The sequence below is a fragment of the Oryx dammah genome, unplaced genomic scaffold (genome assembly GCF_014754425.2).
Source record: "Oryx dammah isolate SB20612 unplaced genomic scaffold, SCBI_Odam_1.1 HiC_scaffold_5, whole genome shotgun sequence".
Taxonomy (NCBI): domain Eukaryota; kingdom Metazoa; phylum Chordata; class Mammalia; order Artiodactyla; family Bovidae; genus Oryx; species Oryx dammah.
In genome coordinates, this window is record NW_024070189.1 from 26,334,087 (window position 1) to 26,361,248 (window position 27,162).

General features: G+C 38.8%; 1 protein-coding gene across 2 annotated transcripts in view; it reads left to right on the forward strand.

Annotated features, from left to right (window-relative positions):
• Positions 1-27,162, forward strand: part of EDIL3 (EGF like repeats and discoidin domains 3) — a 467,856-nt gene that overhangs the window by 195,844 nt on the left and 244,850 nt on the right. For both annotated transcript variants that reach the window (XM_040239416.1, XM_040239417.1), the window contains one exon: positions 8,882-9,010. In XM_040239416.1, coding sequence (XP_040095350.1) covers positions 8,882-9,010 — 129 coding nt within the window. The remainder of the gene's footprint in view (positions 1-8,881; positions 9,011-27,162) is intronic.

Consider the following 27,162-nt stretch of genomic DNA (forward strand, 5'->3'; position numbering starts at 1 on the left):
CCTTTCCTCTGGTTGTGGTTCATCACTGATATCTCTTGTGTGTGTCCAAATTTTGACTTCTTAGATGGGAGATTGGATTGGGTTACAGCCCATATATATGGCCTTATTTCACCCTTATTGCCTCTTTAAAGGCTTATCTACAAATGCAGTTATGTTCTGAGGCTCTGGAGGTTAGGGCTTCAACATGTGAACTGGGGTGGGGGGGAGGATACAATTTAGCCATCACAGGGGCTTTGCAAATGTAAGTAATTAAGGATTTTGAGATGAAATTATCCTGGATTTAGATGGGCCCTGAAGGATGGAGGCAGAGATTGGAGTTATGCTGCTATGGTCCAAGGAACACCAAGAGCCAACAGAAGCTGGAGAAGACAGGAGGGTGTCTGCCTAGTCTCCAGAGGGACTATGGTCCTCCTGACACTTTGACCTCAGACAAAATAAATAACTGTTCTTTGAAGCTACTGAGTTTGCAGTAACTTGATAGAGTAGCTCATGGAAACAAGTACAAGGTCCCTAAACCCTTTCTGATCACTAGTTCTATCAGTATTTTCCTTTGGACAGATATATATAACCAATATTAATCCTTGAGAAGAAAGTTTATCAGTAGGGTATTTAAAAAAATCTCTCTTTAGCTCCAGATTGCAATTTTCATAATCTATTCAAATATTTTATGTTTGAGGAAAAACTTATTCATTTTGCTGATTCTCCCCTTAAATGGAATGCTGCTAAGTCACTTCAGTCGTGTCCGACTCTGTGCGACCCCATAGACGGCAGCCCACCAGGGTCCCCCATCCCTGGGATTCTCCAGGCAAGAACACTGGAATGGGTTGCCATTTCCTTCTCCAATGCATGAAAGTGAAAAGTGAAAGTGAAGTGAAGTCACTCAGTCGTGTCCTACTCTTAGCAACCGCATGGACTGCAGCCTACCAGACTCCTCCATCCATGGGATTTTCCAGGCAAGAGTACTGGAGTGGGGTGCCATTGCCTTCTCTGTTAAATGGAATGGTTTAGATTAACTATAATTTACCTTTCTGAATGCATACAAAATACCCAGAAAATATGGACAGTTTTTTTTTTCTTTTTCCTCAAATGGCTGATTTTATAGTTTACATTTAAAAGAGAGGAGGAGGAGAAGAAACCAGGAGGAAGAAAAGGAGGAGAAGAAGCAACTAGTGTCAAAAATGATTTGAAAGCATCAATCATGTGAATATTACCAGAATAATTTCTTCTTTTTCAACTAGTTATAGAGTGGCAATGACTCCAAATGAAAACTGCCAAAATGTTCAGACCTTATTAAATGTAAAAGCAACACTATGATATGATTTTAGCATGTTTTTAAGACAGGAATTTGGAGTGAACTTTTGGGTCATATCTGTTCCTATTTGATTGTACTGCTAGAATAAATGCTGAAACAATGCTCTTTTTATGACCCTATTGGCATTTCCTTATTACATAATCTAAAATGTGCATTCATTTTTAATATCTAGATGCCAGTGTTTGAAAGCATAATTTGTAAAATTGACTGTGTTTATGTATACATTGTCACAGGAGAGTGTTACCCTATTTATTTTCTGATAATCTGCTTTCACACTATACAGAATTAATGATTTGGGGCATAGTCTCTAAATGTGTGAAAAACTAACTATCCTACATATATAGAAATCACTTAGACTCTCTACAATTGGAATTGGGAGAAGGTCAATGCAGAAAAGTAGAAAATCATATATAGATCTATTGCTTTTGTGAGTTATTAATCTTGTTGACATATTTACATGAGCTTGCATAAAAATGCCTGGAGAGCATGCTGTTGACTTCAGTTGTTCAATAATATGGATCATATGCTGTCCCCATTGTGTTAGAAGTTACTTAAAGATTACTTACAAAAGTATTACAGCATTACCGATTTTAAAACTCCCTGATGCCTCTTGTATCTTGAAAGTCCACTTATACTTTCACTGTTAAGAGTGATATTATCAAATATTGTTATCTAATCAGATCATTTCAACTTTTTGAATACTAATCAGAACTGAAGCTCATAACCACCACTCTGCATACTTCTGTATACCTGTGATACAAAAAGAAGCAAATTTTTGAAGTAAGAAGGAATTGAGATCACACTTGTTTTTACAAGTTCTGAGTGGTTCAGTAAGACTCATTTGTTTTCAGAATTTGCTCTACTATTAAATTGTTTTCAAAATTATTTATCAGCTATAGATTAGTGCTGACAATGTTATAAAAAAATGTATCAGGTGCCCTAAATATTCCAAAATTTTGGCAGCAAAAATTACAGATGTGGTAATATTACAAACATTTGTTAATATGATGTCACTAAGAGAATTATAGAATTAATTTTTCAGAAACTGTTACATAAACAAAAAATATTAATACTGAGCATAGAACATTGACAGTAAAAGACAATCATTAAAATTACCTTATAAACTGGATAAGTAAATATTTTCTTGAGTTGTTAGCTTCCTCTTGTAGCAGCTGACAATAGTAACTCCACTTAAAACATGTATCACAAATAAGTAACAGAGTACACAGCACATAATAGATGCTTAATAAATGAATATTATGCTAAAATCAGGAAAAACAAAGAAAAACACTTTTATGCTGAACAAGGGTAGGGTCAGTTTCTTCTTCTCACAGTATGAGAGCAATGTAAATGCTATATGTGATGATCATTATTTATGTGTGTGAATACCTTAAAATGATACCTACTTACTTTCAGTATCAAAATAGAGAAGATTGTTAGATGGGGAGGAAATATAAAAACAGACAGAAGTTTCCTAGGATCTTTAGTTCTCATGATTAGTCTGCTTATCATTTGGAGAAAGAAACCTGCAAACTCTTGACACATTTTAATTGTCACTGATTAACATCAAACACAAAATTTTTTGGCTACGTGAAAATTTGGTGAGTTGAAACCTTGGGCTACACTTATCATCTTTATGTACTAACATATTCTGATTATTTCATCTTGCTAATGCTTCAAGTGAAAGTCTTTATTTACACAGGAATTGTTCAATTAGGAGACCAAAACACTATTGATAGGATTGTATAATGTCACATATTTCTAGATTATATATTTGCTAAAGAATTAAGATATGTGTAACCATTGTACATTTAGGGATACAATAATATTATACCTGTGATACTCTAGAAGCTTATACCATATTAGATATATAAATTTAAAGAATTTGAACCTTAGAAAGTGTAGAAAAGTTAAACTATCTTAATTACCAATTGAAATGCCAAAAGATATTTATAACTTATAAACTTGTAAGCTTGAATGGGGTTAGGCAAAAGATATGGTGGTTATCACTCATTATTGCCACATCCTTTTTAGTAAAGATATATTGTAAACCTACTGTGTGCCAACCATGACTTACCACAGAGAATTAAGGGTCTAATGGGGGAACATGCCATGTAAGCAGTCATTTCAGCACTCTGTCATGAGTTTTCCAAAAGAGTATGTGTGTGTGTGTGTGTGTGTGCGCACACGCAGATGCTCAGTCACTCAGTCGTGTCCGACTCTGTGCAACCCCATGGACCATAGCCCACTGGGCTCTTCTGTCCGTGGGGTTTTTCTGGCAAGAACACTGGAGTAGGTTGCCATTTCCTTCTCCAAAAGAGTATGTACAAGGCTTATAACATCCGTTTCACAGTACAGTTGTTAGGGACAAAATAGAAAAAGGAAAGAAATCTATATGTTGGCCAGGGTCAGTTTCTTCACAGTGTAAGCAGCAGTATACACATACCAAGTACATTACGAAATAGTAGTGGGGAAATCGGAGAAGGCAATGGCAATGTACTCCAGTGTTCTTGCCTGGAGAATCCCAGGGATGGCGGAGCCTGGTAGGCTGCTGTCTATGTGGTCGCACAGAGTCGGACACGACCAACGTGACTTAGCAGCAGCAGCAACAGCAGTGGGGAAATACTCATGTTTGACAGCTGATTTCAAACACAGCTGAAGTGGAGTATTGTCAGCATGGCAGAGACTCTCTATATGCATGATATGTAATACACTCTGACCAATTTGCTGAAAATATTTCCATTTAGGAAGGTTTTGGAATCCTGTGTTATAGGACTGTCCTTAGTGCTGCTGCTGCTGCTGTTGCTAAGTCGCTTCAGTCGTGTCCGACTCTGTGTGACCCCATAGACGGCAGCCCACTAGGCTCCCCCGTCCCTGGGATTCTCTAGGCAAGAACACTGGAGTGGGTTGCCATTTCCTTCTCCAATGCATGAAAGTGAAAAGTGAAAGTGAAGTCGCTCAGTTGTGTCTGACTCCCTGCGACCCCATGGACTGCGGCACACCAGGCTCCTCCGTCCACGGGATTTTCCAGGCAAGAGTGCTGGAGTGGGATGCTATTGCCTTCTCCGAGTACTTGCTAAATTCTGGAAACATCTATCAAGATTGACTGTATTCATCTATAGATCTGTAACTGGGCAGGAAGGGTAACTTAATGGAAAGGACTTAGGTTTGTAGTCAGGCAGAATGTGTTAAAAAAAAAAAATCTTGGTTTTTGCAGTTAGACTCACACTTAACCTCTCTGAGTAAGCCTTTTTTTTTTTTTTTTTTTTTGCCTATAGAAAAAAGCTATGTTCTTAAAAGAGTATCGTAAAGAATACTATGTATTTCATGTTACCTAGCATATAAAGCACTCTTAAAAGGTTAAATGCTTGCCACCTTTGCTTTATGTCATCTTTGTCATGTAAATGAAAATCACTGAATTTCTTGGAGTAGGAAAAATAACAGCAGCAAACAGCCTTTGTAACAAGTAATCTTTCTCTGAAACCAAGATGTCAGCTGAGGTCAATGATGTCTTTGCGGGTATAAATAAAATGCGCTCCAACTCTCTAACTCCTGTCTTTGGGGAATTCCAGAGGCTACACCAGGATTACTTGATAGACTTTGCCTGTGCCCCCAGGAAATACCTAGAGTGTCTAGGACTAGACAGCTGTCAGCTTGGTTTTCAGGTTCCTGTATCCACTGGATTCTTGAGTTCCTTGGGCATCATGTGCTGCAACTCTTCTTCCCTTCTGCCAGGATGAGCCTGATGAATAGCACAGCCCTTTCCCTCTGACTTCCCCCAATTTCATACATAGGTCTGTGTGTCTAGCAGACTTGGATAGTCCCGCAAAGACAGGTCACATAGTAGCTTTACAAACAAAACTGAATTTTAGGCATCATGGTTTCTTACTAGCTACGTTTCTTCCCATATTACAGCCTCATAGCATACTTCTATGAGCATACCCCCTTGCTCCTTGAAGTTGACTTTCTGTTCTGTTTGCAGGGTCTCCCCTCCGGGGTTACCCCCATCCATTCCTAAATCCTTCTTTTATAAGGCAGAGCTGCTCACTCCTCCTCAGCCAAGTTTTACTTTTCCAGAGATGTAGAAGGCTTGATTAAATGTAATCATCCCTTCCAGGCTCTTATTTGCTCCTTGTTCTTCCAAGTGACTTCCATTGACCACTTCCCTCGTAATCATGTCTTTAACTGCTCCCAAGGACTGGCATTGGCCTTACTATTTCAGTTTGTTTTTTATCCCTCCCTCAGCATTATAAGTAGAAAGTGCAAGTGTTAGTTGCACAGTCATGTCTGACTCTTTCCAACCCCATGGGCTGTAGCCTACCAGGCTCCTCTGTCCATAGAATTCTTCAGGCAAGAATACTGGAGTGGGTAGCCATTACCTTCTCCAGGGTATCAGTAGAAGGAAACATGAAAAATATTTCTTTTCTTTCTGATAGAAATCACATCACTCTCTCGTTGGGCCAGAAATAGCTTTATCAATTTTGTTTTTAAAAAGTTTTTTCCTACTAGAGGGAATTCCTCAAACTCAGTTTTCCCCATATTAGTTGAGGTTTTTGTTTTCATTTTTGAGAAATCCTGAATTCTTATCCTGTTTCCTTATCTGCAAAATTTAAAGATTGGATTGGATGATCTCTAACACTCCTTATTTGTTTAAAATTATATATTTCTTGGGCTTCGCTTGTGGTTCAGCTGATAAAGAATCTGCCTTCAATGCAGGAGACCTGGATTTGATCTCTGGGTTGGGAAGATTCCCTGGAGAAGGCAAAGGCTACCCTCTCCAGTATTCTGTCCTGGAGAATTCCATAGACTGAATAGTCCATGGGATCGCAAAGAGTCAGACATGACTGAGTGACTTTCACTTTCACAAATATTCTTATGTTATAATTTTTTTTTTTTAGCAATTACATGCATGGCTATCAGTTATGAGTTAATTAAAAAACCTGTCATGTATTTTTGTATTTTGAGTGCGTGAACTGATGAGTCAAAGCTCTAATATCACCTTTATTTCATTCTCCCTTCCCCATTTGGCTGATTCTGTAAAGAATGTAGGTTTTAGGGTCACAGATTCTTGGCTTGAGACTGAATGCTTCATTTGTAATGTTCATTTGAGAAATATTATCTAAAATTTCTGACCTATGGTTTTTTTTTTTAAAAAATAAGGTAAACGAGAATAATACAGACAATGACCTCTTCTAGTTGCTGGGAGGAATAAATGAGATTATTTATCTGAAAGTAATTTGTAACTTGTCTGGCATTGTTAATGTTAATTAATTTGAGAGCAGGGAACAATTAGAAAGTGAGAACGGAGAGGGGGAAAGGGTTCTGTAGCACGGTTTACATCTCTTGGTGATGGGAGAAAATGGTCCCTGGTGTTGCACCTTCTTCCTGTCTCAATCATTGACAACATACCATCTCAAGGGCAGGTGTTAGTTGGTGTAGTTGACCAGTACTGCAAGGCACAAAACTGCCTACTTGAATAACTGTTTTGTTTTTAATTGGTACGGAGATATCTGAAGAAAATTATGGACCCATCGTTTTCTCTACGCTTTTTGAAAGTCAGCAGCACTAAGATCTGGACAGCATAGTTGCCATATTGTTGCCTATTTCATGCGTATCTTTATTAGATTATATACTTATTGCCGGTCATGGAATGTTAAACTGTACTAAGAGCTCCTGGAGGAGGTAATAGAATTATAAAATATTCCAGAATAGCATTGCCCAAACTCTTAAGGGCTGCCTATTGTTAACTTTGTGATGCTGGTGAATTTCCTTTTCTGTCATTAAGACGTTAAAGGGTTTTGACCCACGCTTGAGTAGTGTGCCACCTCATGGGAAGAGTTGACTCATTGGAAAAGACTCTGATGCTGGGAGGGGTTGGGGGCAGGAGAAGGGGATGACAGAGGATGAGATGGCTGGATGGCATCACTGACTTGATGGACGTGAGTCTGAGTGAACTCCGGGGGTTGGTGATGGACAGGGAGGCCTGGCGTGCTGCGATTCATGGGGTCGCAAAGAGTCGGACACGACTGAGCGACTGAACTGAACTGAACTGAGTAGCGTTCACTGTTGTGCTCTTTTATAGCCTTGCCTGATGGAGCTCCCACCCAGTTGGCTCATTCTCACCATTCTCCTGCCAACACTGTTACCTTCTCTCTAGTCTCTGCCGAAACCACTGGCTTCTCTTCTTCTCCTCTGCCCTCCATGACTCTGGAATTCATCTCTGTATACAGAGTCAGACACTTGGTTTAATAACACTTGCTTTGTTTTTCTAGTGTGTACATCTTAACTTTCCTTTCAACGATTTTTGTTTCATATAAATATGTTCTAGTTTTTCCAATTTAAAAAAAGGAGTGGGGGACAAAATTAGACAATGCTATATAGTTTGCTTGATCTCTCTTCATCTCCCAGGAGAGCTTTTTCTTCCCTCAACTTGTCTCTTCTTCACAACATCCAGTGTGGATTCTGCCATGAGTCATTCAGGATCCTCCAAGAAACCAGCTATTAAACAGAATTAGAGAGGCAAAGGTTTATTAGGGGGAATAGCTGTGATGGACACGAGAGAGAAAGCACAAGAGTAGGTAGGATGAGCCTTCAGACTGACACAAGCCTGTAGACTCTGAAGTAAGGAAAGGACAGGATTATTGCAAAGAAAACAATATTCTTAGATGCTATGCCAGTTGAAAAAAATCACAGCCATACCAAAGGAGTACCCTAGAGGCAAGAATGTGTAGTAGAGGAGTCCTAGGTTCAGGCAGAACTGATTCAGCTGTATACTGCCAGAGGTGGAGCACCACAGTTCTATTGACTCTCAATAGAGGTACCAACTGAGGTATTGGTACCTCAATAGAGGTACCAGGTACCAGTCATTCTGGTGAAGTTACTTTTCCAAGGCTCAAAAATAACTCTGTCTCTTCTCTATCTTTGCAAGTTTCAATGAGCTACTTCCTATACATTGGCAAAAATTGGAGTTCTCTTGAAGTATGCCCCACCACAAACTCACAAATAGTCAATAAAAGTATTGCAACCAACCATCCACTTCACTTGGCCAATGTGGTTACAATGACTTTTAAGTTTATGCTCCTTTCACAAGCAGGGTACAAGAAGTCTTGCATGTTCTTAACTCTAGAAATTGCCATTCAGTATTGCATTTTAAGCATACAGAGGCGATTTTAAAATCTGGAACCTTAGTAACAATGTTTTACTTAGTGCTGATACTTTATGAATGTTTGATATGTGTCTGTTCGGGGTATTTTATATGTATGAATTCTTTTCATCTCTGTCATTGCCTTTTGAGGTAGATTGTATTATTATAGTATTGACATTTCACAGAAGATGATACTGAGGTGTAGAGAGGTTAATTAAATCATACAAGACCACATGGCTAGAAAGTGGTGAAACCAGTATTCAAGCCCAGGCCGTTGGTCTCCAGAGCCCTCACAGCTTCTGCATTTCCTGTAGCACTAATATCCAGAACACTTTTCTCTGTAAAATTGTTAATTGCAAAGTGTTGACCCAGTGTCTACTTTAAAGCGTATGTATCATGCAGCAATATTGCTTTCTGTCTTTCAGGTCCCTGCACTCCTAATCCATGCCATAATGGAGGAACCTGCGAAATAAGTGAAGCGTACCGAGGAGACACATTCATAGGCTATGTTTGTAAATGTCCCCGAGGATTTAATGGGATTCACTGTCAGCACAGTAAGTCATCCATGGTCTTTGTGCTTTTATTATCATTGATTGCAAAGTATGCAAGTTATTATCGTTCTTGTTTGGAGTAGAATGATAGAATCTTTGAGCCTGCTTCTCTCCCAGTGGATACACCATATCCCCAGCTGAGGACTTATCCCTATTCTGTGTTTCTATTCTCCCAAAGGTGTGGGAAGCTAGCAATCTTCTATCAGCCTTTTTCACTGTCGTTCAGCCATACTGGCAAAATGCTGCTTTTAGATTGATCTCATATCTATGTCTTTCTTTCACATGTGTCCTAAAGCTACATTCTTCAAGCTTCCCAGACATTTTTCTGTTTGGCTTCAGAGATGATACCTAAAAGAGAAAACTGCCCACTCTGTCCTTTCTATAAGCTGGTTTTCTCCATCTCACATGTTAGCATTTTTAATGTGAAAATCTTTGAAAGTTCCAAAAGGGTGTTATCTGCACTTCTCTGTTTTATTCTTGTTCTTGTTTATCCTGAAGTTAAACAAAATTTGTCCACTTGTGATGATTTCTTCTTAGAAGTATGACTCAACATTATTGGCCTTCTAAGTATTTCTAACAGTAAGAATATGCCTTTGTATACTCTCACCCTCTTTGTCTTAGAACCCCGTTGCATAGGGAAAAAAAAAAAAAAAGTTCAGATGTTATGCCCTTAGGTGCAAACCCTGCCTCTAGACACTGGGCAATATCCCATTATGAAAACTTTGTTCTCATTTCAAGGGGGAATTCCACTGTAGTGTGTGTGCTCCGTGCAGGCAGCCCTTAATTGAGGGGCTCAGGTGGGTTGGCCAGGCTGAGGAAACTCTGGATACTGCTCTGACACTATGTCACAAATCTTTGGAAATAAGTAGGATTAGTAATAAATATCCTCTTTGGGTGATCAGATGAATGTCAAGGCAGTCAAGATTCTGGGCTCAAATCCCTGTCTTTCCAGAGATGTTTTGTGATATTCATGTGTAAAGGCTGAGCAGCGATTCTATAACAAGGAAAAATCAGCCATGGTGACTTTGAACTCAGCCTGAGAAAAATCACGAGCTTCTCATTCCTTGTTGGTGATTGAACCCAGTTACAAGCAGTGTACGTATTATAATAGGCTGTATTATAACAGGCCTCTACAGAAATTCCACACGTTCCTGGCCATTGCAGGTCTCCAGAGAAGTACACAATGTTCTCAAAGTCTCAGAGCCAGGGTGCCCTCTATAATTTTTTGCTGGTGGTTGAAAATCTGGCTCTGACTGACAGACTCAATTTTTCCTTACTCATTCCTCACACCATGGTCTTAATCATCACTGTAGTATTCATGGCTCATGTATTCACTGCCCACTCTAGGCCACTTGCCATCCCCCCATTCCTCTCCCTCTGATCAATACCCTATGCTTCAAGACTCAGGTCCTGGAAGACCTTAAACACATGCTTAAGGCTTATGGGAAACTGGAGGCTGAGGAATTCAATTTAGAACTGGGATTTTGTGAGCTAAACAAACTGGTGCCTCTTCTCTGAAGTGCATCATTATTAGAAGTAGCAGAGAATGGAGGGGAAAAGGACTGGATTTAGAATCAGAGACCTGGATTTGAGACCTGACTTCTAAGTTATTGGATAAGTGGAGTTAGTCACTTGACCTTTCTGTGCTTGAGGACATAGAAATAGAGGAGTCAAACTGGAAATAAATGATCTTTGGTTCATACAGGATAGAAGAGTATTATGGTTAAATGGGTAGCTTGCTTACTGTACATAGGTTATCAAGTCTCCATCTTTATAGATAAAATTGAAACGGATTATATATTGGGAAAGCAAATTTAGAAGTGCTGGAAGCCCTGAGAGTTTTTCCAAGTGGGATAAACAGACAAACAAACAAACAAAGCAGCTCTTTACTTCCTTGCAAGAACTGCTAGGGAATTGTGTGTTTTTCACAGCGGTAAGAGTTTTATGGCCTAGAACCTTGCTATTCAAAGTGTAGTCATGCGTCAGCATTGCCTGGAAGCTTGTTGGGAATGAAGATTGCCAGGTGCCACCTCAAACCAACTAAATCAGAAACTGTATTTCAAAATGATCCCATCCCCAGTTGACTCCCACACATGTTGAAGCCTGAGAAATACTGCACAAGACTTTCAACAGCTAAACCTAGTCATCTTGTAGGTTAAGGTAGCAATTCTGCATTCAGTTACATAACCATGCATTATAGGCAAAATATTTATTATGTTTTGGCTAATAAAAGCTATATTGAAAATCAATGAAAATGCAAGATGGACCAACATAATATGAACATTTCATTTGGGAAAAGAATTGAAAACAATTCTTCAGACATCCATATATAGGAGGGCTTATTAATTTAGTTCTCTGTGTGACAGATTGTGAAATAAATATCTTTGGGAATATAGCTTAATAGCTAAAGAATTTTAAGTTTTATGATACAAGAGTGACAAATACATAGTTTAGTGTAACAACTGTTTTGTCACTGTGTTACAAATTAGAAGAAAGGTTTCTAGTGTTAGCATTAATATTATATATGCATTTTTTTAAATTAGATTTTGGCTTTAAGAACAGTTCTAGGTTTGCAGAAAAACTGAGCAGAGAGTACAGAGAGTTCCCAAACATCCCTCCTCCTCTGTAGTCTTCTCTGATATTAAATTCTTACACGAATATGGTATATTTGAGCCATGAGGTTTCGCTTGGTGGCTCAGTCCAAAAAGAATTCACCTGCAGTGGAGGAGATCCAGGTTTGATCCCCATAGCCCTCCCAAATTCCTTTTTGGCTTCCCTGGTGGCTCAGATGGTAAAGAATCTGCGTAAAATGCAGGAGACTCAGGTTCGAACCCTGGATTGGGAAGATCCCCTGGAGAAGGGAATGGCAACCCATTTCTGTATTCTTGCCTGGAGAATTCCCTGGACAGAAGAGCCTGGCAGACTGCAATTCATGCAGTCACAAAGAGTCAGCAACAACTGAGTGATTAACACTTTTTAACACTTTGTTGAAATTGATGAACCGATATTCGTATATTAAGTAAAGCCCATGGTTTACATTAGGCTTTGATGTTTGCATTGTACATTTCTATGGATTTTAAAAAATGCATATCATGTGTCCTCCAAAGCCTTATACAGAATAGTTTCACTAACCTAAAAATCTCTGTGCTCTGTTTATTCATTCCTCTCTCCTTACTCCAAACCCTTGGCAATCACTCATTTTTTTTTTTAAACTCTGTGATCTTGCCTTTTCCAGAACGTCATACAGTTGGAATTCTACAGTGTAGCTGGAATCATATAGTATGTAGGCTTTTCAGACTAACTTGTTTTACTTAGCAGTATGTATTTAAGTTTCCTCCATTTTCTTTTGTGACTTGATAGCTCTTTTGCTTTTAACCAGTGAATAATATTCCACTTTATGGATGTACTACAGTGTGTTCATTCATTCACCTATTAAAGAACATCTTATTAATAGTTATTCTCCTTTCGGCAATTACGAATAAAGCTGCTATAAACATTCATATGCAGGTTTTTGTGTGGACTTGAGTTTTCATGTCTTTACTTGACTAAAGACCTAGGAGTGCAGTTCTTATGGTAAGAGCACATTTAGTTTTGTCAGAAACTGCCCTTTTACCTTCCACAGAGGCTGTGATATTTTGTATGCTTGTCAGCAACAATTGAGAATTTCCTTCTCTCACAAGCACTGGTTGTTGTCAGTGTTTTGTATTTTAGCTATTACAAATGCTTTTTTGATAATGAAAATAGCGTGAAGTTATAACTTTAGAAGATATATTGATTAGTATTGGTTTTTAATATAGAATTATCAAATTATATGTTTTTTAAATATCATGTTAATGTGTACATGTACGTATATATGCATGTATATATATATTTATGTTTGTATGTATATATGTGTGTGTGTGTAAATTAGAAGATGTAAATTATAGGATAAAATGAATACCAGAATGTCTAGAAGTTGAAAGTTTGAAAGGCATTTTTAAGCAAGCACTTTTCTGGTGAGAACTGCATTTTGGGCTGGCTAGAAGTAATCATATTTTATTTGTTGCCTAGTTACAAATCTAATGCCTTAGGGGAGAACTCTTTCTTTATTCTCAGAATTCTTTGCCCATCTTACCACTGAAGGCATTCTCTGAGTTCTTCCATACCTGTGCACGGCTTTGGAACCTTCAGTTTCTTTTAAACGAACAAGTTTTATTGGTTCCTATTTTTTGAGGAAGAGTTGATCTGGGTGCCTGCCAAGCCCTAAAGAAAGAAAAGAAAAGAAAAGTTAAAGCAGGCCCTTGTTATCAGATTAGCTCAAGATAATCTTGAACCCCTTATCACACTGAGAAAGTTGACCAGAAAACACCACAGAATCTAAAACTTTCCTCTTTGTGTATATGTGCTAAGTAGATTCTGTTGTGTCCGACTGTTTGTAACCCTATGGACTGTAGCCTGCCAGGCTCCTCTGTCCCTGGGATTCTCCAGGAAAGAATATTGGAGTGGGTTGCCATATCCTTCTCCAAAAGATCTTCCTGACCCTGGAATTGAACCCACATCTCCTGAATTGCAGGTGAATTCTCTACTGCTGAGCCACCAGGGAAGCCCTTTCCTCTGTGTACATTATGCAAAATGTTGTAAACCAGTTTGGTCTTAATTTTATACTATCGACTAGTAGATTCATACATTCAACAGATACTTATTGGGGACATGAGTCACTTTACTTTTTTAATATATGTTTCACTTTTCTCAGAGTTAGCCAATGGTATTTGCTGTTTTGATAATCACTGTTAACTGGATTAATTACATATTTGGCAATTACATATGGTGGATGCTTTAACCTCTGAGCCACCAGGAAAGTAGTGCTTGTTAAACAAACAGAATCTGATTCCTCTTCAGCTCTACTGAATCACAGTCTTTGGGTGGTATCCTAGATACAGTTAAAAGCATCCATATGATCCTTAAGTGAATCAAGCTTCAGGACTATTGGCTAAAAGAATGACCTGTAATTTCCAAATTGTTTGGAAGGAAGCTTGTTTTCAGGGAGAGAATTCTGGGTTAGACCTGGGTTTCTGATGCAGTTTTATTTTGATCAATTGATGAAGACTCAGTTAGCATTTAATGTTTCTTTGCTTCAGCTTTCTTATCTGATGATTCAGTTCAACTCAATAGACACAGAGAACTTCATACTGTATTAGGTGCCGGAAATAACATTGCTATAAAAAGTAGAATTGATAACCCTTTGTCCTGCTTCACTAAGTAGGATATTTGTTAGAACCATATGAGAAGTTTTAGAACATACTTTACATATCTTAAAGGATAGCATATTCTGAATGGATTTTAAAATATAATGCTTAGTCCTATTGGTCTTTAATTTTTCCCTTAAAGTTTTTTCAATTGTAAAAAAAATGAGTTGTGGCTCAGGGGGAAGGCTAAATTGGAGCTTTATCCTTTTCTATTTTAAATTCCTCTTACATCCTTAATTCTAATAGGTAATTATTATTTTGTTAAATTATTCTTTCTAATTTTAGCTTGATGGCTTCTTTATTTTAGCTTGCCCACTAGAGGATCAATTTGTCCTAATTAAAGTATTCACTTCAAAACTGTGTGGAAACTTAACCTGAAGTTATTACTGACACCTGCAAGCTATAGAATTACAGTGCTAAATAAAGACCTCTAAGGAAACTTCCAAACTAGACTTGCCTCCAACCCCAAAAGATTTCTGACTATAGATTGAGAATTCAGATTTTTCTGTTCGCTTAGGACTTCACAAGTCAGCGTTAGCCCCCTTAACTCTATAAGCCAAAGGTTTGCAAAACTCGGTGTGCATATGAATTGTCAAGGAGTACAGAAATATATTCAAATTCCCCTTGCTCATTCATAGAGATCCCAGTTTAATAGAAGTAATTTTGTACCCAGGTCTGTCTATTAACAATTACCCTAGTGAAACTGACATAAATGATTCTAGAACACTGGTTCTCACCTTGGTTGCACATTAGAATCACCTGGGGACTTATGAAAAATACTGATGCCTGACTTCCACCCCAGAGATTCTGATTTAATTGGTCTGGGGTATGGTCTAGGCATTAGGAGTTTTAAAAACCTCCCAAGATGATTCTAATGTGCAGCCAAGTCTGGGAATCAGTGTTCTAGAACCATACTGTGAAGAATTACTGTGTCTTAAAGATACCAAGCAGAGGAATACTCAGAAAGAAACAGAGCTTAGGATAAACAAATGCACCTGCAACACTAAATGCATAATCAGGTAACCTTATTGAATTTTTTTCTTTCAACCTTTACTTAATATATAGGAAATCATCTTACAGCAAGAACCCTCAACTGATTGAAAGAATCAGGCCAAAGGAAGACATTAACGTACTGTTCTTAAAATATGTTATCCCTTAATCCATCTGAGTAGTCAGAGTTCCAAGGCATTTTCATTTTCTTGTTTTCAGTCTTTTTAGAAGCCTCACAAAGAGCACTGTCCTGGCAGAGAAATGCAATAGATGTTTGCACTGAAACACTATTCAAATATAGACATAATCTGGGATTTTTTGCCATGAAATTTTCAGATATTGTTGAACTCAAAATATTTGAAAATCACTACTTTATATGACAGTTAAACATTTTTTTCCTATTAACTATTGAAAGAAATTTGATTGTCAGGAAACCATAATTCTGAACAAAAATATGTTAAGCAAAATTTGCCAGAAAGATTAGACTCATGAAGGTGATGTATTTGTGCTAATAGATGTAACCTAAAATGGATTCACTTATGATTTTATAAAGAATCTCTCTAGTAATAGAGATAGTACCACAAATACAGCTTAAAAAAGAAATCTGTTGCATGTAATCCAAATTTCCCAGGCCTGTCAGCTTATAAGGATGTTAACTTTGATTTCCAAATTCCTGTTGCCCTTAGCTACCATTTTCTAATGTCATTTGCCCCGGTGGGGCTTCATTCTCCCCTGAATTCTTCCTCACTCAGGCTAGGAGTTTATTTATTTATGGATTTGACAAGTGATTTTTGAAAGCTTACTTACTATCTTCAGGCTGCCACATGCTTAGGAATGAGTACAAGCTCCCTGGCCTTGCCCCTGGTTCCACCTTTAAAATGTTGCTAAGGGGCTGGCTGTTTTTTCCTCTGGCAACCCAGGCACCTGAAATTGCACATGGTCTGAGGAACCGTCAGACTGAGATGAGCCATTTTAAGGACATTGAGTTCAACCATGTTCCCTGGGACCGGAGGGTCACAGGACTTTTCCCAGAGCCTCACATGTCTCTTTATGGATATAACCACTCAATCTCCTGCCCTAACTGCTGCTTCTTTCTTTTTATTTTTAACTGAGGTACAATGAATGAATAACAGTATATTCATATCAGGTATACAGCATTTTTTTTCTTGTGATGAAAACTTTTGAAATCTACTCTTAACAACCTTTAAATATGGAATACAGCATTAAAACTATAGCCATCATGCTGCGCATGACATCCCCAGCACTTATTTATCTTTTGACCCCCTTGATACATTTCACCCTCTCCTCCACCCCGCTGCCTCTGGCAACCAACAGTTTTGTTCTGTTCATCTCAAGTGGTGATGATTGTTATCCTTGTGTATCTGAAGATATCATCAGTTCCCACAGGTTGAGAGCTCAGTACCACAAGACTGCCCCTTCCCCACTCCAGATACCAGTGGAACATAGTAGTTCTCCTGGTTGCAACAACTTCTGTCAGATTTTGCTGCAAATGTGATGTTCCCTCTTATAGTTCTATTAATTTGCACAGATCTCAGGAAAACACTTGCTTACACTGACATTAATTTTGCCATGAAATATTCAGATATTGTCAGACTAAACATATTTGAAAATCTCTACGTTAAGTGACAGTTAAACAGTTTTTCCTGTTACCTATTAAAAGAAAGTTGTTGTCAGGAAACCGTAAATTCTGAACCAACATATGTTAAATAAGATCAGACCATGGTTTCTCAGACCATGGTTTCTCAGACCATGTGCAGTTTCTGGTGCCTGGGTCACCAGAGGAAAAAGCAGCCAACCCTCTAGTGATATTCTCAAGGTGAAACTGACAGCACAACCACAGAGCTGGGGCTCATCCCTAATGAGTCAATATAAGCAAGCATTAAGTATGTAAGCAAAATTATTAGAGGGTGTGATAAAGGATACAGGTGGAAGACTAGACGGAGAGATACACAGCTGAGGTCTTTGAGGGCCCTGAGCACAGGAGCTTCTCTCTGTAAATTGGGCTAGGTCACCTTCCCAGTTAGATATGTTTCCCAACCTGGAAGTTCTCTGAGCCCCGAACCTTTGGGATTTTTATCGGGGCTTCTTCATGTAAGCATGCTCTGTCATTAATTCTACTTTCAGCCCTTGTCCCAGGACGGAGGGCAATGCTAAAAATATAAGCTTCTAATCATGGTTTGGTGTTTATGTAATCATCCGTCATCCAAGAGAGCACCTAGTCTTGCCTCATTAGAACAAAAGACAGTCCTAACACCCAGAAAACTATAAGGGTTTCACAGGTGCTGTGTACCAGGAAGAAGGAGAAGATACTGAAATAACCAAGTCCCTGGTGTCATAGGACTTCCATTCTAATAGGAAAAAAAATAATTTAAAAAAATAGAATATAGGCATTTACCATATGGCTCCGTAGTTGTATTTTTGAGCATTTATCCCAGAGAGATAAAACCTTCAGTTCAGTTCAGTTCAGTCACTCAGTCGTGTCTGACTCTTTGTGACCTCATGGACTGCAGCATGCCAGGCCTCCCTGTCCATCACCAACTCCTGGAGTTTACTCAGACTCAAGTCCATTGAGTTGGTCATGCCATCCAACCATCTCATCCTCTGTCATCCCCTTCTCCTCCTGCCCTCAATCTTTCCCAGCATCAGGGTCTTTTCCGATGAGTCAACTCTTCGCATGAGATGGCCAAAGTATTGGAGTTTCAGCTTCAGCATCAGTCCTTCCAGTGAATATTCAGGACTGATTTCCTTTAGGATGGACTGATTGGATCTCCTTGCAGTCCAAGGGACTCTCAAGACTCTTCTCCAACACCACAATTCAAAAGCATCAATTCTTCGGTGCTCAGCTTTCTTTATAGTCCAACTTTCACATCCATACATGACTACTGGAAAAACCATAGCCTTGACTAGATGGACCTTTGTTGGCAAATAATGTCTCTGCTTTTTAATATGCTGTCTAGGTTGGTCATAACTTTTCTTCCAAGGAGCAAGCGTCTTTTTGTTTCATGGCTGCAGTCACCATCTGCAGTGATTTTGGAGCCCAGAAAAATAAAGTCAGCCACTGTTTCCACTGTTTCTCCATCTATTTGCCATCCAGTATCCCCCTCAGTCAGTCTCTCCCACCAGGAAGCTTCTATAAGCCTCTTATCCTTCATCAGAGGGCAGACAGACTGAAAACCACAATTGCAGAAAACTAACCAATCTAATCACATGGACCACAGCCTGGTCTAACTCAATGAAGCTATGAGCCATGCCTTGTAGGGCCACCCAAGACGGTAGGATCATGGTGAAGAGTTCTGACAAAATGTGGTCCACTGGAGAAGGGAATGGCAAACCACTTCAGCATTCCTGCCTTGAGAACCCCATGAACTGTATGAAAAGGCAAAAAGATAGGACACTGAAAGATGAACTCCCCAGGTTGGTAGGTGCCCAATATGCTACTGGAGATCAGTGGATGAAACCTTAAATTCACACAAATGTCTGTATGTGAATGTTCATAGCAGCTTTTTTGGTAATAACCAAAACCTTAAATTGGTCCATATATCCTTCAATAGGTGAATGGCTAAACAAAAACTGATATATGCATACCATGAAATGCTTAGTATTCAGAAATGAAAAGGAAGGAATAGTTGATAAACACAACTTAAGTAAATCTGGAAATTAAGCTGAGTGGGAGGAAATGCTGATTCCAAGAGGATACCTATAGGATGATTCCAAATAAAACATTTTGAAATGACAAAATTTTGGAAAAGGAGAATCGATTTTCAAGTTAGGGAGGGAATAGAGGAAGGTGAGGTGGTCTTAAAAGGACAACATGAGGTATCCTTGCAGTGTTGGAACTATTCTATGTATTGAATAGAATGATAGATACATACACCTACCTATGTGATAAAATTGTGCAGAATTACTTATATATACACAAATGAGTATTAAGTAAAACTGGTGAAATCTGAATATTTTAATTGTCCTTTTATATTACAGCTTTGTAAATTCTTAGCTGTTGTGGAGAACTAGGTAAAATGTATACAGTATTTTCTGCATGATTTTTTATAAATACATTTGAATCTTTATTTTAATAGAAGTTTAATTATAAAATATATATATTATATAACTCATAGTAATATATAGTAACATGTCATGTCAACAACAGCAATGATATATATTATAAGGAAACGTTCTAAGGAGCAGAGGTTTAGAGCACGTCCAAAATTTTCTCCCAGGAAGTGACACTTGAGTAGAGATGTGAATGAACTCAGAGGTCAGCCAAGTAAACCAGAGGGAGTAGCAAGTGCTTGGTCCTAAGTGGGGTGTGTTCTTGGAGCACAATGAATGATGAGAAGGGGAGGCAGAAAGGCAGCACCAGACTGGTGCTAGATCAGGGTAGTGCCTTTTAAGCATAGACTAGACTTTTTGTGGTATTGAAATTATGGGAAAAATCTTTGGAGGGTGAGAGCAAAAGAGTACATTAATTCATTTGTTTGGAGAATGACTCTGATCACTGGTGAAGAACAGGCTCTGTTGAAGGCAAGATGATGGTGGCTAGGACTGAGGGTGTAATGAGGAGTTGAGAGGAGCTGAACAACAATCAAATTTGGAAAATTATTTCAAGTGGCTGACACTGAGGTTGTAAATACTTGGTTTCTAACTAATTTAAATAGCATTTTAATTATTGTTTGAATTTAATTTCTTGTCATGAACTTGCCAGTATGATATATTGTTATATTTTTCATTACGCCTTATTACTGATGTTTGTTTCTAGCCTTTAACAGTATCATTAAGATAGAATCTAGAATTTTAAACAAAAACCGTATTATATACACATATGTATATACATATATAATCAAAGGGGACTTTCCTGGTGGCTCAGTGGTAAAGAATCTACCTGCCAGTGCTGGAGGTGTGGGTTCAATCCCTGAGTCAGGAAGATCTCCTGGAGGAGGAAATGACAACTTTTCTCTAGTATTCTTACCTGGGAAATCCCATCGACAGAGGATCCTGGTGGGCTACAGTCCACGGGGTCACAAAAGAGTTGGACATGACTTATCAACTAAATAACAACAATGATCACTTTATCTTTCACATTAGCTGAGTCTTAATAGTATAGTACAATATATTTTAAGGAAAGCATTATAACAGAAGTAATACATAAATCAAGACTAGTATAATCACATACTAAAATATAATATGATTTTGAAAAAGAAGACATTATTTGCATTTTAGTGGGAAATCCAGAAATCAGAATTGCTTTGACTGGATATTTTCTGACCTCAGTTTTAGAATATAACTTGATGGATTTTGCTTTAGTGATTCCAAATTGATTTCGCAATCATGCTACAGTTTATAGAAATTTGAGGCAATATATTCCTTAGAAGTAAATTGTTCTTAGATATTCTGAAAGTTTTAGTCATTTTATAAGATGTATCTTAAACTGAAACATTTCTAAATGGGTATTGTTCCCCCAACAATATTGAAAAAGACTCTTTCAGTGGTAAGTAAAGGAATTGCTTTTGACTCTTGCTAAATAAAAAGAGTATAGTTTATTTGAATAACAAAAGCGTGACTGTTAAGGAGGTTAAGAACTAAAATGTAGAAGAGACTCAAATTTGAATTCTTTCTATGTTATTAACAAGTCATATCAATTTGAAATAATGATTATGCTAAGCCTTGGTTTCTTCCTTTGTAAAACAGAAATAACTGGGCCCTCTGCCTACCGTTAGGTCCAGGTTAATGATGCCCAGACTAATTTAATAGATGTAAAAGTGTTGTGTACAATTAGAAGTATGTATGTTTATAAATTCTCATTATTATTTCTGAGTAGTTTTTGAAATACTTTTTCTTTAGTGATTATAGAATAAATTGGTACTAAAATAAATACTGATTTTATCTGAGCAGATTTTGCAACAGAGAGAATAGGAAGGTTAAAGGCCTCAATTTGAAAAGTGAAATCTTGTAATTGAGAGTGTATACCTTCCCAGTAGGTAGGGTGAGAGGTAGGGAGAAAGGAAGGGGAAAAGAGATAGAGATACATAGACACAGTGATAGACAGAGAAATAGAAGGAGAGGAAGAAAAAGAGGAAGGGAGAGTACTTTGCAGTACTTTGGTTCCATTTGTCAGCTTTCCGTTAAAGCTCCTTAGATGAGTCATCTGTACTCAGTGTCTTCTGTGTGCTCCGTGATTACTTAAAGACTGTATATGAGATTCTGATCACCTCCTCCCACCTTCACTTCTTCCCTTAGGCACCATTATCGACTAGAAAATACTCTTAATGATTGTGCTGTCTCTACACTTGTCCCTAGTCTCTTTTCAAAACAACAGCTAGAGTGCTCCACGTAAAACACAATTCATACTATGTCATTTCTGTGTATAAAGCCCTCCAGAGTTTCCCAGTGGACTTGGATTAAAATCCAAAGTGCTGCATCGACCCAGAGAGATTGATGCATTCTCTTCCCAGCCATCTCTGACCTTGACCCCAGCCATCTTCCATAGTGCTGATTCAGCAGGGGTCACACTGTTGCTGCTGCCCTCAAACATGCCAAGCCTGCTTTCAGTCTGGGGTCTTTGCCTCTATGTTCACTTACCTGCCCTCTCCTTCCTGGAGAATTACAAGACTCTCTCCCTTTTTCTTTCAGGTTAGATCTTTGCACAAGTGGTAATTCACCAGAGTGCCCTTCTGCAACTACACTGAATAAAACATAATTTTATAAAAACTTCCTCTACCACCTCTACTCTCCAACCTTTTTACTCATCTTTATTTTTTAGCACTCCTTGTCTCCTGACATATGTTTATTTTTTATCGTTTTTAATCTCCTCTAAAACATATGCTTCCTAAGAGCAAGGGGTGATTTGCTTACTTTTTATTCTGCTCCCTATGCCTAAAAAGTTCATAGTAGGTACTCAGTAAATACTCATTCAACGAGTAAGTGAATAGCTAAACCACTCAGTAAATACTCATTAAACAAGTAAGTGAATAGATAAACCGTTTGTCTATTACCCCATTAATGTATCATCTACTAATTCTCTGTCTTCCGTGATGCTGAGGTCTGTGCAAGACCAAAAATTAACCCTAAAAATCAGTGTTTGCCTTCAATGGATTGTGAAATTAGTGTGGAGAAAGATAACAAAAAAATAAGTTGTCATCCAACAGGAGTCCTATGGCCAAATAAGTTTGAGAAAACTGTCTATTTTTTCCTCCTTTTACATATGGCCAAGAGATTGTCAATGCTTTGATTGTCAATTCAGTTGATAACTGTTATATAATTTAAAAAAAACTTTTTCAATACTGTGAAGATATGGGAGTGAGAGTGATCATGGAGAGTTGACACTGTAAGCAAAGGAGAGAGGACAGATTAAAAAAAAATGAGGTAGAGATTCAGAAGGCGAGGAAGTTACTGCTAAAGGAATGGGAAATATGTGGGAAACAAGGGTAGGATGAGATGGAAAGTTATGTCAGGGATCCTTTGCATCTGCACATGTGCCGAGTCACTCAGTCAGGTCTGACTCTTTGAAACCCGATGGACTGTGGCCCAAAAGGCTCCTCTGTCCATGGCGATTGTCCAGGCAAGAATGCTGGAGTGGGTTGCCATGCTGTACCTCCAGGGACTGAAGCCAGGTCTCCCACATTGCAGGGAGATTCTTTACCGTCGGAGCCAGCAGGGAAGCCCTGCACATATTCAGGTTTTAATGCAAATACACACAAGGAGGAACATCACCAATGCCCATTTGTGTGTGAGCATCAATTCAATATGTACAGTTCTCCTGGAAATAGTGATCATGTTAACGTTGCCCTGCCTCTGGTGACTTCCTCTGTCTGAGAGGGGAGGGAGTAATGAGTGATGCTTTCCATCAAGATTACCTAGAGGGCCATTCGCCACTTTTGCTTCTGGAGGCATCGCCATTATTCATGGTTTACAGTCCCCATACTCTTTCTTGGAGCCACTTTTCTTCCTCTACCTTCTCACCAGCTTGGTCCAGTGCAGCCTTTTCCCTGTTGTATTTGTTTTAATGTTCCAGCTCTTCAGACTGAACTAAAGAGCTTTATGAGCTGTGTTTTCGCAGCCCAGGCAGTGAATCCTTCAAGAGTAATATTACAAGGCAGGCTCCAGCAGCACTTAGAGGGGAACGCGCCGCAAGAGTTGCCCTTGTGGGAGAAATGGGTCCTGAGAACACTAGTCACACATAAAAGATATGCCCAGGGAGAGGTGATTCTGTCACAGATCAGATGGCACCAAATATGTGCCCTTCCCAGAGCTGTGGCAGTTGCTTTCTTTAGAGAGCTTTCTGTATACATCAGGTGGTAGAAGCAAAGTACATGAGAATAATTAGATGCAAGCATCTTGTGTTTGCCTTTCCACGCACATATTAGTTTATGAAGTCCTCGAGGGCAAGTCCAGCTGTGTGTTTCCTTTGCCAGCTTTTCACCAAAGAGGCACAGTTAGGGGCACCAGCTGCATAAGCTAAACCTCTTCTCTTACTGAAATCTAACCCTGAATGCATTTCCCTATTTTATTTCCATGTTCCCCTTTATTTGCCAAATGCGTCATCCAAGTGAGCCACTTGCCATTCGTCCTTCACACTTCTTAACTGCCTATCCTGCTGCCTTAGCTGGTGTGCTGTCTGTGCCCGGAGCCCTTCCCCCCATTGACTTGTCTGTAATACTAGCCGCAGACCCTCCAGGAGCGCTTCCGTGATTCCCACTCCTTCCTTAAGCAAGAAAGCCCCACCACCCCCCGCCCTCCACCTCGCATGGCTCTTTTTCTTATTCTGTCTACCTTGCTTTGTATGATTTGTGTATTTCTCATCTTGCTAGGTAGCTTAAAGACACTTTACACCTGAGTTAACCTTGATTCCTGATCATAGCTTAGAATTGTACTTTGAATGTTGTAGGTACTCAAAATGTAGTTGATAAATTAATGAAGAAATGGTTGACTAGTAAACCCTTGCTTATTCTTTGACTACTAAAATAGAAACATTAAGAAAACCATGGTGATTACAACAGAGATGATTGCAATTGTTTTGTCTCTTGCACTAGACCTGTTGGGGTTATTTGCCCTTATTTGGCAGTTATATGTCTGTTTAATATTATATGTCTTTTTATCAACTTATCCTTTGTATCTAGCAATGTACACATAGTAGGTATACAATAAATATTTGTTGAATGAATAAATATGAGAACACATCAACTTTTTATTTATACATTTTATATAAATGCAAGGAAGCACATATTTCTCTTTTCTGAGGTACAGAGATGCTCCATGTTATTTGATACTGAAAACTATTAAGCTGTTTTGCTTGGCTGGCATGGACAAACTTAATGTTCAAATCCAGTAAGCATTCCATCCAAAGTTTCTGTTGCTCTCACTCTGCTGTATAGATTTGGATATCTATTTTTATTTTTAACTGTCTTGATTTGTAGAGATTTTATTGCAGGCTTTTTCAACTGCTTTGTAGAAAAGCAGGGTATATATTAAAAATAAATATTTTTTCAAAATGCTTCCCAGTTGGTTCTGCATATATAATGAGACCATCACAGAACAGCATGTATAGCAATAAAGATAAATCCCTCATGGCCAGCTCCAGAGGTCCAAGTCAGTCTTTTTAGAGACAGAACAATTACTCCAAATTTCTAAGAAGCTATGTATAAATGATTTAGCATACTTGAATAGAGAAGCAATGGAGTCCACTTAGAAATGAATAAAGTATTATCTTGGTGACCTCATGACTAGCATATTCTAGAATCATTTTCTGTGTCTTCATTTAAGTTGAAGTTCTTTATATATCTTTAAGTTTACACCTGTGATTTTTTCTTTTTTTTGGTAAAATTGCCACACGCATTTTTGTCTCAGTAAAAGATGACACAATGCCCATATTAATGTTAAAGTAAGTAAGTGAGGTCGTTTAGTTGTGTCCAGCTCTTTGTGACCTCATGGACTGTAGCCCGCCAGGCTTCCTCTGTCCATGGGATTCTCCAGGCAAGAACACTGGAATGCATTGCCATTTCCTTCTCCATGTTAATGCATTACTATCAACATTGCCCTAACTGATAGAGACAGATTGACTCAGTGTTGTTGATTGTTCTCTCATGATAAACTGGTTAATCTTTTAAGTCTGCTTAGGTAAGTTCCTGTACTGTCAATTACTTTTTTAACTTATAAAGTCATATAAGGTATTTAATAAATTGTGTGTTGATAGTCTTATATATCAAAAACAGATGTGAAATTGTCTTCTTTCCTTGGGGTAGTTTAAGTCTTAGTGGACTTTGTTTTGTAATTGCTATTTCAAACTCATAGGAAACACAACTTATTTCAATTTCTCTTTAAGTGTGGTCTTGTAAGAATGTAAATGACATTTTTATCTGAGAACATAATCTTTTTCTTTCCTATTCAGAGAGATTGAATTGAAGGAAAATATTTCTTGCCAGCTATCTTTCTGCTATATAGTTTATGGCCTGCTGCTGCTACTGCTAAGTAGCATCAGTCGTCTCTGACTCTGTGTGACCCTGTAGACGGAAGCCCACCAGGCTCCTCTGTCCCTGGGATTCTCCAGGCAAGAATACTGGAGTGGGTTGCCATTTCCTTCTCCAAGTTTATGGCCTGCCATACTCAAATGGTTCAGCAAGTATATTTGAAATGAACCTTTTGGTCATTTTCTGCTTTTCAGGGACTTTGGACATGATTTGGTTCTGTCATTTGAAAATAGAATTACTCTTTGAGGTTCAGCTTTCTTTCCCCACTTTCATTTTTAAAACTTTCTCAAATACAGAATGCATGAGCCTTAGTAGATTTTAAAAGCAATCTTTTTTCCTCCAAATATTTCCTTTTAAAAAAAGCATAATGGATATTAACTACCTTATCACTAGTAAAGAAAAAGAGAGACACTGGGAGATCAGGCAGGAATATAATTTTTTTTTGTCTTCTTTTGTACTGATTTCTTATATACATTTACATACCAGTGATTTAATGCCTGCCTGGAGAGTTTCAAAGACAAGAGGCTAGTAACTGAAGCTACCCCTATGTGTTATGGCACAAGCCCAAGGTGTTATTTCAGGAGTAGATTGCACCTGTAGAAAATGGTAGGGCAAGGATATGTGTGGATTCCTTGTGGGTCAGATATGACCCCAAACCAAGCAGCTGTGCTATCTTAAAAGAAATGGAGCCTAAGTAGAAAACCTTGAACAGCCCTCTGACCCACCTACATGGTGGCCCACAGGAAACCGAGGGGCAAAGCATGCTGACCCATCAGAGAAGGCAAGCGAGAGGCAGGGAATTCTCAGTAATGAGATGTTTTCAAAGGACTCCCAGAATTGCCCACAAGAGAATGAGCCTGCACCTATATATATCTGCCAAATCCAGGGTCACCAGTGCCACATTTCAATTTGAATATCAAGGAAGACTTTTATCTACTCTGAAACTGGAGAGGCTGAAATACAGCTAGAGAGTAGAGGATGAGTTGGAATGAGAGAGAAGAGGTCCCTAAGTCCCAGTTCCTTCCTTGACCCTGCCAGGAGGGTCCCCTGCTCTGGACCTCACCCTGGAGACCTTGCTCTGGTCTTCCTCTAGCATCAGCCCTCTCTGTGGGGCAACGAGTCAGTGGGCACAAGGAACAAGCTCACCTGGAGACAGATTCCCCTCTCCTGGACCATGCTCACACTCGGGATTCCAGAATACTCTGTCAAAAGGTGCCCAGCATACTTTCAAGGCCTATGCAGGCCTCTTCTCCCTTATCTGCCCTGCCACGAATGGACTGTGTCTCTAGTGTGTGTACCCCTCAGCTCAGCGACAGGCAATTGAGTATCTGCTTTCTGGAACAGAGGAAGAACTTGGGTGTTCACACTGGGGTAGCCATGGAGAAGAGTGGGTTGGAAGTCCTTTTCCCCAGGGTCCTCCTTTGTTTTATGGAACTCTGAAGCATCTGAGAGTCTTGAT